This window comes from Pygocentrus nattereri, chromosome 18 (genome assembly GCF_015220715.1).
Source record: "Pygocentrus nattereri isolate fPygNat1 chromosome 18, fPygNat1.pri, whole genome shotgun sequence".
Lineage (NCBI taxonomy): Eukaryota > Metazoa > Chordata > Actinopteri > Characiformes > Serrasalmidae > Pygocentrus > Pygocentrus nattereri.
The window spans coordinates 25020630-25035383 of NC_051228.1; the positions used below are offsets into that span (position 1 = coordinate 25020630).

At 40.9% G+C, this 14754-nt stretch overlaps 1 protein-coding gene across 2 annotated transcripts in view; it reads right to left on the reverse strand.

The window, feature by feature from the left end:
- vldlr (very low density lipoprotein receptor) overlaps positions 1 to 14754 on the reverse strand; it is a 28881-nt gene that overhangs the window by 1036 nt on the left and 13091 nt on the right. Inside the window, exons 4-19 of one of the 2 annotated variants that reach the window (XM_017700235.2) lie at positions 13872 to 13994; positions 12946 to 13317; positions 11958 to 12080; positions 11539 to 11661; positions 10003 to 10122; positions 9614 to 9739; positions 8556 to 8727; positions 8070 to 8294; positions 7113 to 7231; positions 6903 to 7042; positions 6313 to 6454; positions 5506 to 5655; positions 3441 to 3503; positions 2886 to 2933; positions 1413 to 1490; positions 457 to 626 (exon numbers count right to left, since the gene is read on the reverse strand). In XM_017700235.2, coding sequence (XP_017555724.1) covers positions 457 to 626; positions 1413 to 1490; positions 2886 to 2933; positions 3441 to 3503; positions 5506 to 5655; positions 6313 to 6454; positions 6903 to 7042; positions 7113 to 7231; positions 8070 to 8294; positions 8556 to 8727; positions 9614 to 9739; positions 10003 to 10122; positions 11539 to 11661; positions 11958 to 12080; positions 12946 to 13317; positions 13872 to 13994 — 2294 coding nt within the window. The remainder of the gene's footprint in view (positions 1 to 456; positions 627 to 1412; positions 1491 to 2885; positions 2934 to 3440; positions 3504 to 5505; positions 5656 to 6312; positions 6455 to 6902; positions 7043 to 7112; positions 7232 to 8069; positions 8295 to 8555; positions 8728 to 9613; positions 9740 to 10002; positions 10123 to 11538; positions 11662 to 11957; positions 12081 to 12945; positions 13318 to 13871; positions 13995 to 14754) is intronic. The other variant, XM_017700236.2, reaches the window with a different exon arrangement.

Consider the following 14754-nt stretch of genomic DNA (forward strand, 5'->3'; position numbering starts at 1 on the left):
AAAATAAATAAATTAAAAAAAATTAGATCAGTGGTTTGATCAGCAAGAGTGTCACTGTATGGGACTGTATTAGTGGACTGTTTCCACATCTGAGGGCACCATTAATGTTAAAATATATATACACATTTTGGAGCATCATATTCTGCCTTTTAGTCTGTTATATATATATATATATATATATATATATATATATATATATATATATATATATATATATATATATATATATATATATATATATATATGGTTGTGCAGCTGAAGACTTGGATAAGGACAGATGGTCAAAATATTTACTCTTGAAAGTGAAATCAACTGACGTCTTCAGCCACCAGATGATTTAATGTTGTTCAAAGGAAAGGTGATGTTTACCACTTTTACATGTCCCAATGTTCTGAATGTGTTGTACGCATCAAAATGGAATAATTAAATTGAGGTCAAATAAATGCATTAACTTACAGCAGGATACGTGTGACCAACAGACGCAGAATGTCTGCTGATGTCAATGTTCAGATCCTCTTCTGTAGTTTTCAGATACACTGGATTGTCAAAGTTCATGCTCTTTTTGTTCTTCAGCTGCCAGTTCCGCCACATTAAATATCCTCCTGTTGCAGCCATGGCCAGGAGCACTAAAGGACCAGAGAACATTGACCTTATCTTCAAATCAGCCCTGAAGTATAGTATCCATTCCAAAGTAGTTGCAGTTTCTCAAAAGCTCCTTCCACCCTACCTTCAGGATACATCAGAATGAGTTTTTCCTAGACTTAAAACCAAAAAACCTCCCTGTAGAGATTGTGACCTCTGTAGAAGGCCAGTAGGCATGGTTATAAAACATTTAGTGATTTTTCATATTGCTTTAAAATGTGTCCCTCCCCCCCAATAACCATCTTTTCTGGCAAGTGTTTTGTGTGATCACATGGAAATTTTGGGAAAACAGCTCATTTATTTGGTGTGCCATTTTTTAGAAACACGTCACCTTGATTTAGCCATCTTAACGTGCATCAGGGAGAACATCCTCTGAGGCATATGCTATAACCTGGCAAGTCCTCATCCAAATACACCGCTTTGTGTTTAGAGGCTCATACAAAACACTTCTGAAATCTAAAATTAACATTTAGGATGAACAACGCACGCACAATAACATTAAGTATACTGCCAGAATTTTAAAAAAAAAAAGAAAAAAGAAAAAGGGTTGATTAGTGTAGTGGTTAACACCTCTGCTTTCTACACTGTAGACTGGGGTTCAATCCCCACCTGGGCAAACACCCTACACTACACCAATAAGAGTCCTTGGGCAAGACTCCTAACACCACCTTCGCCTCCCTGTGTAAAATGATCAAATTGTAAGTCGCTCTGGATAAGAGTGTCAGCCAAATGCCATAAATGTAAATGGACAGAACAGAAAAGCTACTCACACACAGGCAAAATCGCCCAGGCAGCAGCTGATCCTTTGGCCGATTTCACCTCATGTATGGAGGTACTGATATTTCCTTCTATAAGGACATGGAGGAAAATAAAGTATTAGCCTGAATAAAGAGCTCATTGGAATAAATAAATAAAAGGTCATACAGGACAGTGAGGGTTCACTTAGGTAAGGACATTCTATAGTTGTATGAAGAACTTTAGATACCCTTGATCAAATTTTGTTTCGTTGATTTTTCTGCATGTGAAAATGAATTAACACCTACTATCCAGCAAAGGTTCCCCCAACCCTGGTCCTGGAGTACCCTCTATCCTATGCGTCTGTGTTTCTGTATTAATGCACACTCACTCCAATTCTTAGTATCCTGTAAATCGAAGCACCAAGATACGCAGGGCAGGGAGTACACTCTTGGACTAGGATTGGAAACCACTGCTATACAGAACATGTCTAAAACTGATCAAATACATAGGAATTGCAGAGAAAAATGCCACATTTAATATTACTCCCCATAGTGGATATGTTAGGGTAGAATTCCACCAATCTCTCAAAATGTCTGAATTACATGGTAAAGATGTAAAAGTTAGACACAATATTCAGTGATTTGATGTGAAATGCTCCATTTTAGAGAAATTTACCAAGCCAAAATTGCTCAGATGTCTGAAGGAGTTTGTCTCAAAGTTCCTCACAGAATGTTATAACATGAAATGGTTATGAATATGCTGCCTGATGTCTGAAGTTGAGGTTTTCACCTAAAACATTTTTAAAGTACATTTAAGATGGAGAGGTATGTGCAGGGCATTGTGAGGTAAACCAGACAAAGAAAACATTTCATATTTATTACCATTTTACAAAACATTGCCTCTTATAACTAACAAGACGCGCAAAATGGCTATATTTGCGTTGTACACATCACAACCCCTGGCTCCTCATCACCACCACTCAAGAAACGGGTTTAAGTCTACAATGAAACATTTCACATGTAAACACCCTGAATGACTTTACAGCTCAACCACTATATTATGCACACATTGAGAAGTGGGGGGTTCCCATTTTTCTTCCATTCACTGGGGGGGGGGGGGGTTAATAAACAAAAAACATTACATAAGGGGTGCTCAAACTTTTGCTCAACCATATGCAGGATGTCCAGCAAAACCTAGAGTTGTAAAGGAAAGTAAACTGACATTGTAAAAAAATTAAAACTAAAATGGACACTAAAAAGATGATCAAATGCACAGAGATGGGATGAGCAGTATGAGAAAAAAAAAAAAAAAAAAATTAAAGCAGCACATGAGTGTCTGACAGGCAGCCAGTTGTCCTTTTACCAAACCACAAATATTGCAACACTTGGTAGTAAAACTAACACCAGCTTTTTTTGAGGCTGAAAAGTCCGATGAAGCACATGGTGCCCTAATAAGTGGTGTTAGGAGTGTTTAGAGTTGGCATTGAGCAATGTGGTGAGGCTTACCAATGGGCTTTGTCTGTGGGGCAACCTTGGGTTTTGGAGAAGCTTTGACTGGAAAAATAATTCATTTGAGACACATCATCCAATTTGTCAGACAAGTCATCATGCTAAAAATAAGTAGCTACACAGTATATTAGCTGGCAGTTGCTTCAATGTTTCTTCACAGCCCGAGTGAACACTGCACCTGATGAACTAGGTTATAGTCCAGTTGCTCTAGATCTCCAACAGGTCTATTTTCTGCAAAGTGACCACTACTGTCCCTTCATTAATCAGGACATTAAACAGATGGTAGCAATAAGGCGAGTTAGGCCATTTCTAGCTAAAGTGATGCAACATTAGAACCTACACACCACAGGTACTTACTGACACTACAACTCTCAAACTTCTATGTCATAGCAAGGTCAACGAACATACAGTAGCTTCTTAAATGGCAGCTGGACTGACTAGTCTACAGTTTGTTGAAAAGCAAATGCCTACACTACAGACTATGAAGCCAGCTATGAGGCATGGTTTCCATGCACATGCAGTCTAGAGGCTTGCAGAGGGAGACTGCATTACCTTGAGGATGTGTGGTGTGTATGAGCACCCGCCCTTCATCTTGTGGGGTGTCTGTAGGAGCCACTGTTACAAGAGAGCACAGTGATAACACTATGGCCAAAACTATCTGCACTGCTACATACTTTGAAGAGGAAAAAAAAGGCAGCCCTGTTTTAAATGTATAAATCTAGTGTGTTAGTAGAAATAAAAGTAGCAAATAGAAAGGCAGGGGACAAATGAGATGCAATACAGGTTCACACAGAAAGCAGCAAGCAGTCTGAGGATGTTCAGTTAGAATGCAGCCACAAGTCTGAACAGCTAACATTCTGATGGCCTTGTTCTGATTAGTTGTACTCCTTTTGGAGATCAAGCAGTAATGTCAAAATTTGAGCTAGTTTCTATGCCACTCTGTGCCAAGTCTTTAATGAGATATGAAATGGCTGCAGTCAGAACAATGGCTCATGTGGATGGGATTTAAAAAAAAAAAAAAAAAAAAAAAAAAAAAACACACAAAACAGCCAAGTTTCCATCCATGTATTTGTATGTATATATCAAATGAAAATGGCAAAATTTTAATGAAATCAAACAAATTGCATAAAAAGTGAGGAATGCTTTTTTGGGAAGTTACAAAGGAAAAAAACTGCTGAATAAATTATATGAATAGAATAAATGCATATGACTGCTCATATGCTACTATTCTTGAGCCTGGATGAAGCTACAAAAAAAAAAGTGATGTGGTATTACACAAACAAGGGGTGTTCTGTCTGTTTGCTCATACAACGTAAAATATAGTACTGTAGGAGCAAAACAGAAAATGCAATTTAACATTAACAACAAGACGTTTCTCAACATTAAAGGCTTTCTGGAAACTACTTCATTTTATTTATTTATTTTTTTAAAAGAGAAGTTTTAGTCTCTCGCACCAGGCCATGGAGACAGAGCCCAATTTACCAACTTTTTTTTTTTTTAATATAAGTTTACTTCAACAGCTGGAAGGAAATCTGATTAATAAAGAAAACAAGTGGCCAGTCAATAAAAACACTTATTTATCTGGAGATATTCACTGTAGTTTGAACTTAACTTACCTGATAACCACTGCTCACACCTCAAGCATATAGACATTTGCACCTCATCTTTACCAAACACAGTAATCTGAAGGTTATTCATAACTTTGGTATTTCTACTTTCTTCTATGCCACTGCTTGCTTGGGTTTAAATATGCCCATGGAATAAGCGTTCTTTACCAAAAAAAAGGGGGGGGGGGGGCAACCCAAAACACAAGTAAAAACATGCAAGTAATTTCAGTTTTAGTCTGATCATGGCTGTGAACAAAAGGCCCTGGACCATTCAGACATAATGGAGTTTGGGTTCTTTATCTTCATCTACAGAAGGCATCCATGTCTTAGAGAACCCTTTACTGCTCTTGCATTCTTCATGGAGGTAATTAGAGTGCTCTCCTGCTGCCTCCCCATTGCCATCAATGTGTGGCATAGTAAAGAAAACCCTTTTGTTTAAGAGCCATAACAGTATTCAAACGGCGCAGACAGTCCCAAAAACGCCCCCCCCCCCCAAAGTTCCGAGCTCCCTTTAGTGTTGTGCTCGTGCTTTTGCTTTTCAATGGGAAGTACCATCTGTATATTACTCAACATGGCATGCTCTCTGTGTGAAAGAAGCATTGAGAGCAAGACAGCTTAAAAGAGATGGTGGTTGGGGGTGGAGGGCATGCAGATGGACAGGCAGAAAAGGTGAAAACAATGACGGAGAGCCAGAACAGAAACATTGGGCTTGTATGTACAAGCTGCCCCACACAAAGAGGATAAAAATGTTAGAATGCTACTGCAAAATGAGTATTCTGATTAAAGCATGTTGGAATTTTTAACCAATTTTGTGTCATTCGAAACTCATGGGTGGGGTTACAATTTGAGTTTAACGAAAAACTTTGCTCTTCTGACCTTTCTGTTCAGATGTAATGTAAATACAAATGTACAAAGTCATAGAGAATATAGGCAAATATGTATGACTACCAATTAAAAAAAAATAAAATAAAATAAACAAAGCACATTGTGTCAAACTTCCAGATACTTACCTGGTCTACACCGCAGGCCGTCTGAGGAAAGCTCCTGACCTTCTGGACACACACACGTGTACTTTGGGGAGTGCTTGTTGATCTGAGGTGCTGGCAGGCACATGTATGAGCAGCCACCATTGAGTATCTTCTCATTGCACCAGTTAGTCCCTGCAGAGAGGCACAAACAGCCTTCAGCCACTGCTTCAGCTCAACTCTATTCTGCCTGCACAATGCACCACTTATTAAACCATTACTGTGATAATGACCTATAATACCAACATCACACAAGGCTGAAATATGCAAGCAAGCTCTCTGAACAATATTTATTTACTGTGCAGAGTGAGCATTTTGACCATAGTTCCAGATGTGTCCAAAATAACAGCCCATTCTTGACACTTCAACCAATACATTTAAATATATCCATCCGTTTTCTAAGCCGCTTCTCCGTCAGGGTCGCAGGGGGGATGCTGGACCCTATCCCAGCAGTCATCGGGCGGAAGGCAGGATACACCCTGGACAGGTCGCCAGTCCATCGCAGGGCAGACAGACAGACACAGACAGTCACTCACACACTCACACCTAGGGGCAATGTAACATGTCCAATTGACCGGAGTACCCGGAGGAAACCCACACAGACATGGGGAGAACACATTTAAATATAGTACATGGTTATTCTTTAGCTATATTTGTAATGCCAGTATTCTGAACATTCAGTTACAATAGCTTGTATCTGCAGCTTTAGACAGAAGGGGCACTAGATTTCTCACGGCATGCAACTCTCCTGACTTAATAATGAAACAGTGTCCACAGTGCTACTGCACATACCTGACAGCTGGATGAGCTCATGGTAGACAATAATGTCCTGTGGTTCATTCAGGTTGTTGGCCAGCATAGTCACATCTGATCCTGTGAACTTGTTTGCCCCATAGATAGCCTCGCTCTCACCATCTGTCCAGAACACTCGATCCTGTCAAAGACAAACAGAAGGTGGATGTTAAAAAGATACTACTCACTAAAATCTCAGCTGTGTTTGGACAACTGAGGCTCTTAGACACCCTTTTACACAGTTCATCTGCTTGAGTTATAACCTGGGGCACATTGCTAAGACTTGTAATTTTTCCACTAAATTTGTGACTCAAGTCCGAAGGGTGAATTGCGTTTTATAGAACTAATAATGAAAGACTTAACACAGTTAGGAGAAGGAGGAGGAGGAGAAGGAGAAGAAGGAGAAACCACAAACACCACTGTGACCTTTTAAACTTGTGAGAAACAGATGAGGGATGCCCTGACTACTGTAAAAGGCTGAAAGAAAAATATAATCTAGGATATTCAAGGCACTGCCATGTGACATAGCAGTAAAGGTCTGCTCCAACTGTATTACAGAACATGCTGAAATATATAGCAGCATATTTTACCTCAAAAACAGTGAGGGCAAATGGGTGGGCCAGGTAATCCTGGGACTGCAGCACTTTTCGTCGGTTATCTCCATTGAAGTCGACACTGCAAAGCGTGTGCAGCTTGGAGTCCACCCAGTAGAGTCTGCTTTTGATCAGGTCTGTCAAAAGACGGCAAATGTCAACATTTCCACTCCAAATACCAAAGGCGGCGTTCTACTGGTAACTCACCAAGGGTGATTCCATTCGGCCACTGAATGTCTGTCTCAACCAGGACCTGCCTGTCTATCCCATTCATGCCAGACTTCTCAATCTTGGCAGGCTCTCCCCAGTCAGACCAGTAAAGGAACCTACAGAGGCAAGAAAGTCTGTCAGGTCAGCTTCTCATGTCTGTGTTTATTTAAAAAACAAAAAAAAACAAAAAAAAAAAACCCAATGTTGTGCTTGGTTTTAATGTAACTTTATTCTTTCATGAGTTATTTACAAGTTTCTGACCACTTATAAAAATGTGTTGAGTGCTGCCCATGGTGTTGGATTGGGAGAAGAGGTAGCAACACCGCAGAAGAAATGCTAGCACAGGCTTCCAGTATCCGTAGTTTCAGGTGCTGCACATCTCGTATCTTCACAGCATAGACAACTGCCTTCAGATGAGACCTTGGGGGCCATTCAACTGGCCCATGACGACCAATCCACTTTGGCAGCTGGCACGTTCCCCGAGTTTTTCCAGCAAGATTGTGCACCACCACATTATGGGCGTCAGGTCCGAGCATTCCTAGATGAACAGTTTCCCGGAAAGTGGATTGGTTGTCGTGTGCCAGTTGCATGGCCCCCAAAGTCTCCCGATCCGAAGCCTGTGGTAGCACACCATTGTTTTTCTTGTGAAATTCTCAATAAGTTTGATGCGTCACTCGACCCTTTTCCCATTGAAAAAACTAAAGTTGGATCCAAAGTGGCCGACTTCAAAATGGCCACCACCCATCTTGAAAAGTTTTCCCCCCCCTCCCATATACTAATGTGCCACAAACAGGAAGTTAATATCACCAGCCATTCCCATTTTATTTGGGTGTATCCATATAAATGGCCCACCCTGTACACACACACACACACACACACACACACACACACACACACACACACACACACACTCCAATTTGATTCCAAATTCAAAAAACAGAATGTAGAAAATACCCAGAGAGAGGATCAACTGCTATGGAAGCTGGCTCTTTCAAGTCACCGGCAAACAGCACTTTCCGCTTTGTGCCGTTGAAATTGGCCACTGCTATCGTCTTACTGCCCAAGTCTGACCAGTAGATGTTCTTGTAGATCCAGTCCACTGCTATCCCCACAGGCATTTGAACATTATCAATCACTTTAGTGTAGGTGCCTATATCATCACGTTTGTCCAGGACTGTGCTGTGGAAACCAAATCAATAAGCAAATCCAAGACACAGATCAACTCCATGATTCATTACAATTCGGTAATTAGTGCTGTAAATTGGATTTGGCGTATTTGAAGACATTCGCAATATCAAGGTTATATTTTTGCCATATCGTTAACCTTTCATTTCAATCTGTCAAAACTCACCTCAAACACAATCACAGCCTGTGAGACTAATTTATATATTACCCTAAAACAGTTGACAGGTTAAAGCATGTCAGAAAGCCACATTTTACCTGAAGATGGCTTTCTGTCCCAAATCTGCCCAGAAGATTCTCTGCTGGGTGAAGTCTGCATCCAGGGCCACCGTGTTGCGTAACTGTTCCACTATCTGTGTGTACTCACGGCGCTCGAGCCCCAACTTCCTAATGTCCCTCCGGTTAGTAAAGATCAGACATGGTTCTTTACCTAGAGTACAAGTGACCGGGAGAGCAATGATGGAAGGTTTGGCATGATCGCATAAGCTCCTATGGCTTAACAATGTACATAACATCAATTTTTATTATTCAGGGTGTCCACTTGCCTTTATTTCACCTATTTATTTCAGGAGACTTGCCTTTGAGTTTTCAAAGAAATCTGCAGAGGGAATTTTTTCCACACCTCTGAAGTTCAGTCTTAGAAGTTGGGTGCATTTTCTGCTTCTCATGATTCTCAAAATAATCCCAAACACATTCAAATGATATGGTCTGGACTCTAGTGTGGTCAATTTATTTTTCGTAGAACACCAGCAGCATTTCCATGTCCTCTCTGTTTTACTTTAAACAAAAACTATAGCTTTGATAGGCATTTATTAGCAATGTTGGCCTAGCATCTCCCACTAAACTAGAGAAGCAGATGCCAGCCAAAAAAAAAAAAAAAAAAAAAAAAAAAAAAACCCCAACATGTTAATTTGACAGCCGAACTATTTCGTCAAGTGCTGTTTATCTGATGGGGACAGTTTAGGTGGTCTACCGGGTATTTAAATGGTTGTTAGGAGTCCCATTCAGTCCCAATTTAGTAATATTGTTGCTCAAGACATGCACAAGCACAGATAAGCAATTAGTTACTAGGTTTAGTAAAATAGTAGGAAAATCATTAAACTTCATAGGACCTCATGACTCAATCCCTCCAGGACTGAAATTGGACAACCCTGCTTTACACAACTGACTACAGCAAATGAATAAGCACTGCTGATACACTGGCTCAAATCCAAGGCCTTCAGGCATGCCAAGCCAAGGGAACTCCCACACACTATTCAGAGCGACCTTGAGAATTCAGTTTAACAATGACTCAACTCTGTTACATTCACACCTACCTACTGCCTTACATACTCCTGTGGTGGGATCCATCTGATAGCCGCTGTGACACTCGCACTTGTAGCCTCCTTTGAGATTGATACAAATCTGACTGCAGATGCCAGGGTTTAAACACTCATTGATATCTGCAGGGGAGATATCAAAAGTACAGCAATGGCATTAACGGCCTTTTAATAGAAAATCTTAGGTTTAAAAGTCACACAGGAACTTTATTTCATGCAAGAGAAACCAGTGCAAAGTTTTTAAATGAGAAAAAGTACTGTAGCATAACTATGAGACACAAAAACTCCTCCAAACCCATTTTCAGCTCCACTGGGAAAAAAATAATCACAGCTAAATCTGTTCTCTCAATCATTAGTCCGAATAACTTCTATGGCCTAGCACACACCTCCACAGGTTTTCCGATCAATAAGCTGGAGCCCTGGGGTGCAGCCGCACTCGTAGCCAATCACCATGTCGCGACAGAGATGCGAGCAGCCGCCGTTATTGAGCAGGCACTCATTCAAATCTGAAATGAAAAGCAGACAGGTGTCTCACGTGAGCAGAATATCAATACTAGCACCTGGCAGGAGGTGGACCAAGCCACAGAACAGGAAACACACACAGATCGATATTCTAGAGGTGTGGGTGATGAGAGAAACAGGCCAACTGGAGGAACGCTAGTATGTCCTTGAACTGGTCAACAAAAATGAGTCATACGGCAAGTCAATATATTTTCACAGCTCACTCGTGCAGCCACGATGTCAGGATGACTAATGCAACAGATTAATTCTTAAAGTAGGGTCTGTTCCTGGAGAGCCAGTGTCCAGCACAGGTTGAGATTCTCACTCAAACACTTTCCAAACCTGGCAATTAACAGAGAATTTTAACACTGTCTCCTCCGAGCAGGCAAACAGGCACATTGAGCTGGACGCCAGCCCTCCAGGGCCAGAATCAAAACAGCCATGTCCTAAAACGACAGTCATCAAGATAGTAAAAAAATGCAGTCCTCAGAAAGAGGGAATCAGCTTGTCAGTGACTGAACACAAGAATAATTATAATTAGGGCTGTCAGACAATTACAATCAATTCTGATTATTTTTAAAGCATTCATTTGTCTTATTTGACCCTTTAAGATTTTTTTCTATTTGAGAGGCAGCACATAATGTTTATAGCTATCTCAGTGGATAAAAAAATAAGCCCTGAATGTAATGGTCAAACTGGGAACATCTGATGCTAGTCAATCACCACATTAACGTTGCCACCCCCAACAAGAAAACATTTTCCGGGGGAAGGTGAAAATCATTGTATTCATTAAATTTTAAAATCAGCACAAAATAGGGCTGCACGACAGAAAACGACCAAGACAGCAACCTGCAGATTTTTGCATAAAACGTGCTGTTGGCAATCTCCTAATTTTTTAAATTCTGTTTTTCGCCGATGTGTTGCAATGATTACATTAATAACTTGAGGCAAATAAGTGCATTTGTACTGCATGTGTGATGCTACCTCTGCACCAAAATGACAAAGCATAATTAAAACACGACTCACCGTCCTAAATATCCAGTTGTCTCTCTCAATACTGCACTTTATTTCACTGATGTCGTTTAAATATGCTGAAAAATGATTTTTCTAAATGCTAGACTGGCCCTTTCAAGAGCAAATGAAAGTTATTTACAGTGTGACTTTGCCTAATAGAAAGTTCTGGAAATGTGCTAGTGTTTCACTCATGTTCTCATTTAAAAAAAAAAAAAAAAAAAGAAAATCGGCCAATGGGCAATTTGGCTGTAAAGAAATCTGAAGCCTTCATAAAAATTCATAATTAGTTTATCACTAGTATGCAATGCCTCAGAATGCTTATCTAGGATTAGCTTTATGCTTGCTCAGAGTTCCCCTCATTTCTCCGTTATCACAGTCCTGCAAAGCAGTAACCCAGTAACACTCACTGCATTCTTTGATGGGTTCATCGCTCCAGTCAGGACAATCCCGGGCCTTGTTGCACACTTTGCTCATTTCGATACACTCTCCACTCCGACACTTGAACTTATCAGGGCCGTTACACTGAGTCACTGCACAAATTGAAAAGAGAAAATGAAAAATTCCATGACATCATACATAAAGAATGATCATATGATTATGCCGAGCCTACTGAAAGCTTTTAGGCATTTGAAAAATTCTCATTAGTGAGGGTCTGAAATAACCTGGGTGAAGTGTTGATTCTAGGTTTGACCCAGTTCCCCCACCAAGACAGATTTCACAGAGATTTGGCCTCATTCAATTCAAAATTTCCTGCCATACTAACTGCTATAAAAAGCTTCAGGAAGAGCATTTAAAGAGGAGATGATTTGTGGTTCAGTAGGCTCACAGTTTTTGCAGTTGACTTCATCTGTGCCGTCGGCGCAGTCTCGGATGCCGTTGCACTGCCGGCTGCCATGGATACAGCTGCCGTCGTCACACTTGAACTGGTCAGGCCGGCAGGCGCGAGCAGCTGGAGAGGGAATGGAAAAATAAAGACCTAAGAATGACCTTACAGGCCAAACACAGAGGAGAGCTGACCTCTAACAGCAGGCCCCACACACACGGCGAGCCACAATCAAGCCACTATCTTGGCATCTAGTCAAACTGCTACTAAAAAGGCCAATTTGTAGTTTTGCCTTGTAGTAGAAGCTCATATGCACATACCTCTACACATACAGGCCCAGCTTTTATTTGCCAGTTTCTTAAAGATTACTTTCTTAAAGACGCTGAGTTAGAGGTTTTTAGTCACTTTACTGTTGGATGTGCATTCAGAGAATGCTAACATGGCCAGTTGAACGAATGAACCAACGATATACAGACCACACACAGACAGACACATAGACTGCTAGCGCAATATCCTTGCTAGCTATGCTTTATGACTCAACTATGTAGGTGGGAAACCTCACATCTGTCTGATGATTGATAAGGATACTGCTTATGTACACATGACCCAGGATTAGGACTGCAAAGTTTAGACTGAAAGAGATTATTCATTTATTTATTTCTCATTTACACTTGGGCCCCCATTCACACCAGGCATTAAGATGCACTGAAGGTGATTTAACCACAACAACTTAGTATTGGTCTTGAGTGGTCTGTACTAAGTATGAACAAGGCCTCATTGCAGTGGCTATATAGCCATAAGAACATGAAGCAGCTAGATCCTCTAGAGTTTTAATTATTCTCACTCAAATTTACCTATAAAGTGAACTAGCTTTAACATGTCAATTTATCAATACTTGGGATTGGCCACTATAAGGGTCAAGTTGTTAGTGCTTATTATTTGCCTATAAACATTTCACCATACATGTGCATTCCACACACAAGCCACTCACGGCAGTTCTTCTCGTCGCTGCCATCTTTGCAGTCAGCATCTCCGTCACATCGCCACTTGCGATGAATACACTCTCCAGATGCGCACTGGATCTCGCTGGATGAACACTTAGCAGGTGGTGTGGGGTTCCGCCCACAGCGCTGCGGTGACTCATCCGATTGGTCCTGGCAGTCCACATCGTCATCGCACACCCAGCCTCCAGGAATACATGTGGCATTGCCACACTGGAACTCAGTTGGGCCACAGGAAGAGGGAGCACAGTCCTGTTCGTCACTGCCATCACCACAGTCATCTTCACTGTTGCACACAAAGTTCCGCGATATGCAGCGACCACTGGAGCATGTGAATTCCAAAGGAGCACAGGTGATATTACCTAAATGGAAAGCAGGGAAACAAGGGTGAGACTCTCCACAGACCAAGGCCAAGCCCAGGCAAAGCCTTAGCTTCGACAGAAATTAGCTGATCTTGTAGCCAGGCAAGCTTGCTGGTAACCTAATATTAGCTTTTGCTGAAAGTTGTTTTAATAAAATTACATGAAGCTGGATAATTTCCTTTGGTGACCATTAACAGAGATGGAGCTCCTATATTTTAAAAGAGGCACTTTATGCATTGACTATGCAGAGGTCATACATCCGATATAGTCAGCCAGCAGGGCTGCAACTGGATACTACTGGAGATTCCCAGGCTACATAAGTGGCATGCATTATCCCACTTTCACAGAAAGATTTGACCCATATACAGAATGAAGAAACTTCCTAAAAGCTGTGGAACGTTCACAATCTGCTTCTAGGATCCTTGGCCTTGGGTGACTCATTGGCATCACATGACAAACACCCTGAGGCTACCAGTGCAAGCAGAAATGTCCTCGAAACAATTATGGGAAGTTCATTCATCGCAAGTGTCATGCAAAGTCAGGCTCTGACTCACCACAGTTGATTTCGTCCTCTCCATTGTCACAGTCCTTCTCGCCATCGCACTTCCAGAAGACAGGAATACACTGTGTGGAACCCACACCACAGCTGAACTCATTCATACGACAAGTTCGGGTGTCTGAAGAAAAAAAAAACAGGATGTTAAGACAAGATTTTATTTCTTTCTTTCTTTAAAATACCTTAGGTTTAAAACAAAAAATAAAGTTTGAGAACTCCATTCAATTACTGAAAAATGTAAATCACTAACAAATAAAATCTCAAATTTAATGAATTGCCATTTTTCTAGAAAAAGCCAGAACAAAGAACAAGTTATAAAAGCTGAATGAACACTTCAACAAGAACACAAAGCGCAATGCCCATCAGTTCAAGAAGAATCCGTGCTCAGCCTAAAGCAAACGTTCTACAGCATACCCAATAAACTACTTCTGCAGCAATGTAAATCACTGTTTCTGACCACAATTCAGTAGCTGCATTGTCTAAATTCAAGTCCATTTTTCAACACATATCAAAGTGGAACAGAGGCACATGAGCAAGCAGGTGCACAAGGTACAGTGTCACTTATTATTGAGTAACTTTCCAACAGCTGGTCAAACAAGAACTGATATGGAGGCCTGCCACACGGAGCTGCACATACAGCATATAAAAATACTCCACTGACATTGTCAGGCTGTGTGAAACACGTCCCCTCAGTCTAACGCAAACGGACCATGACACGAACTCAAAGAGTAAATTTTACAGAACATCTAGTAGCATTCATGCTGAAGTTCTTAAAAGCTAGCTTAATGTATGTTGATCATACCCCAAAATTTATACTCCCTTATATTCTACCAAAATGTACCACAGAAAGTCATCCTTACCTGTGGCCATCAAACTAAATC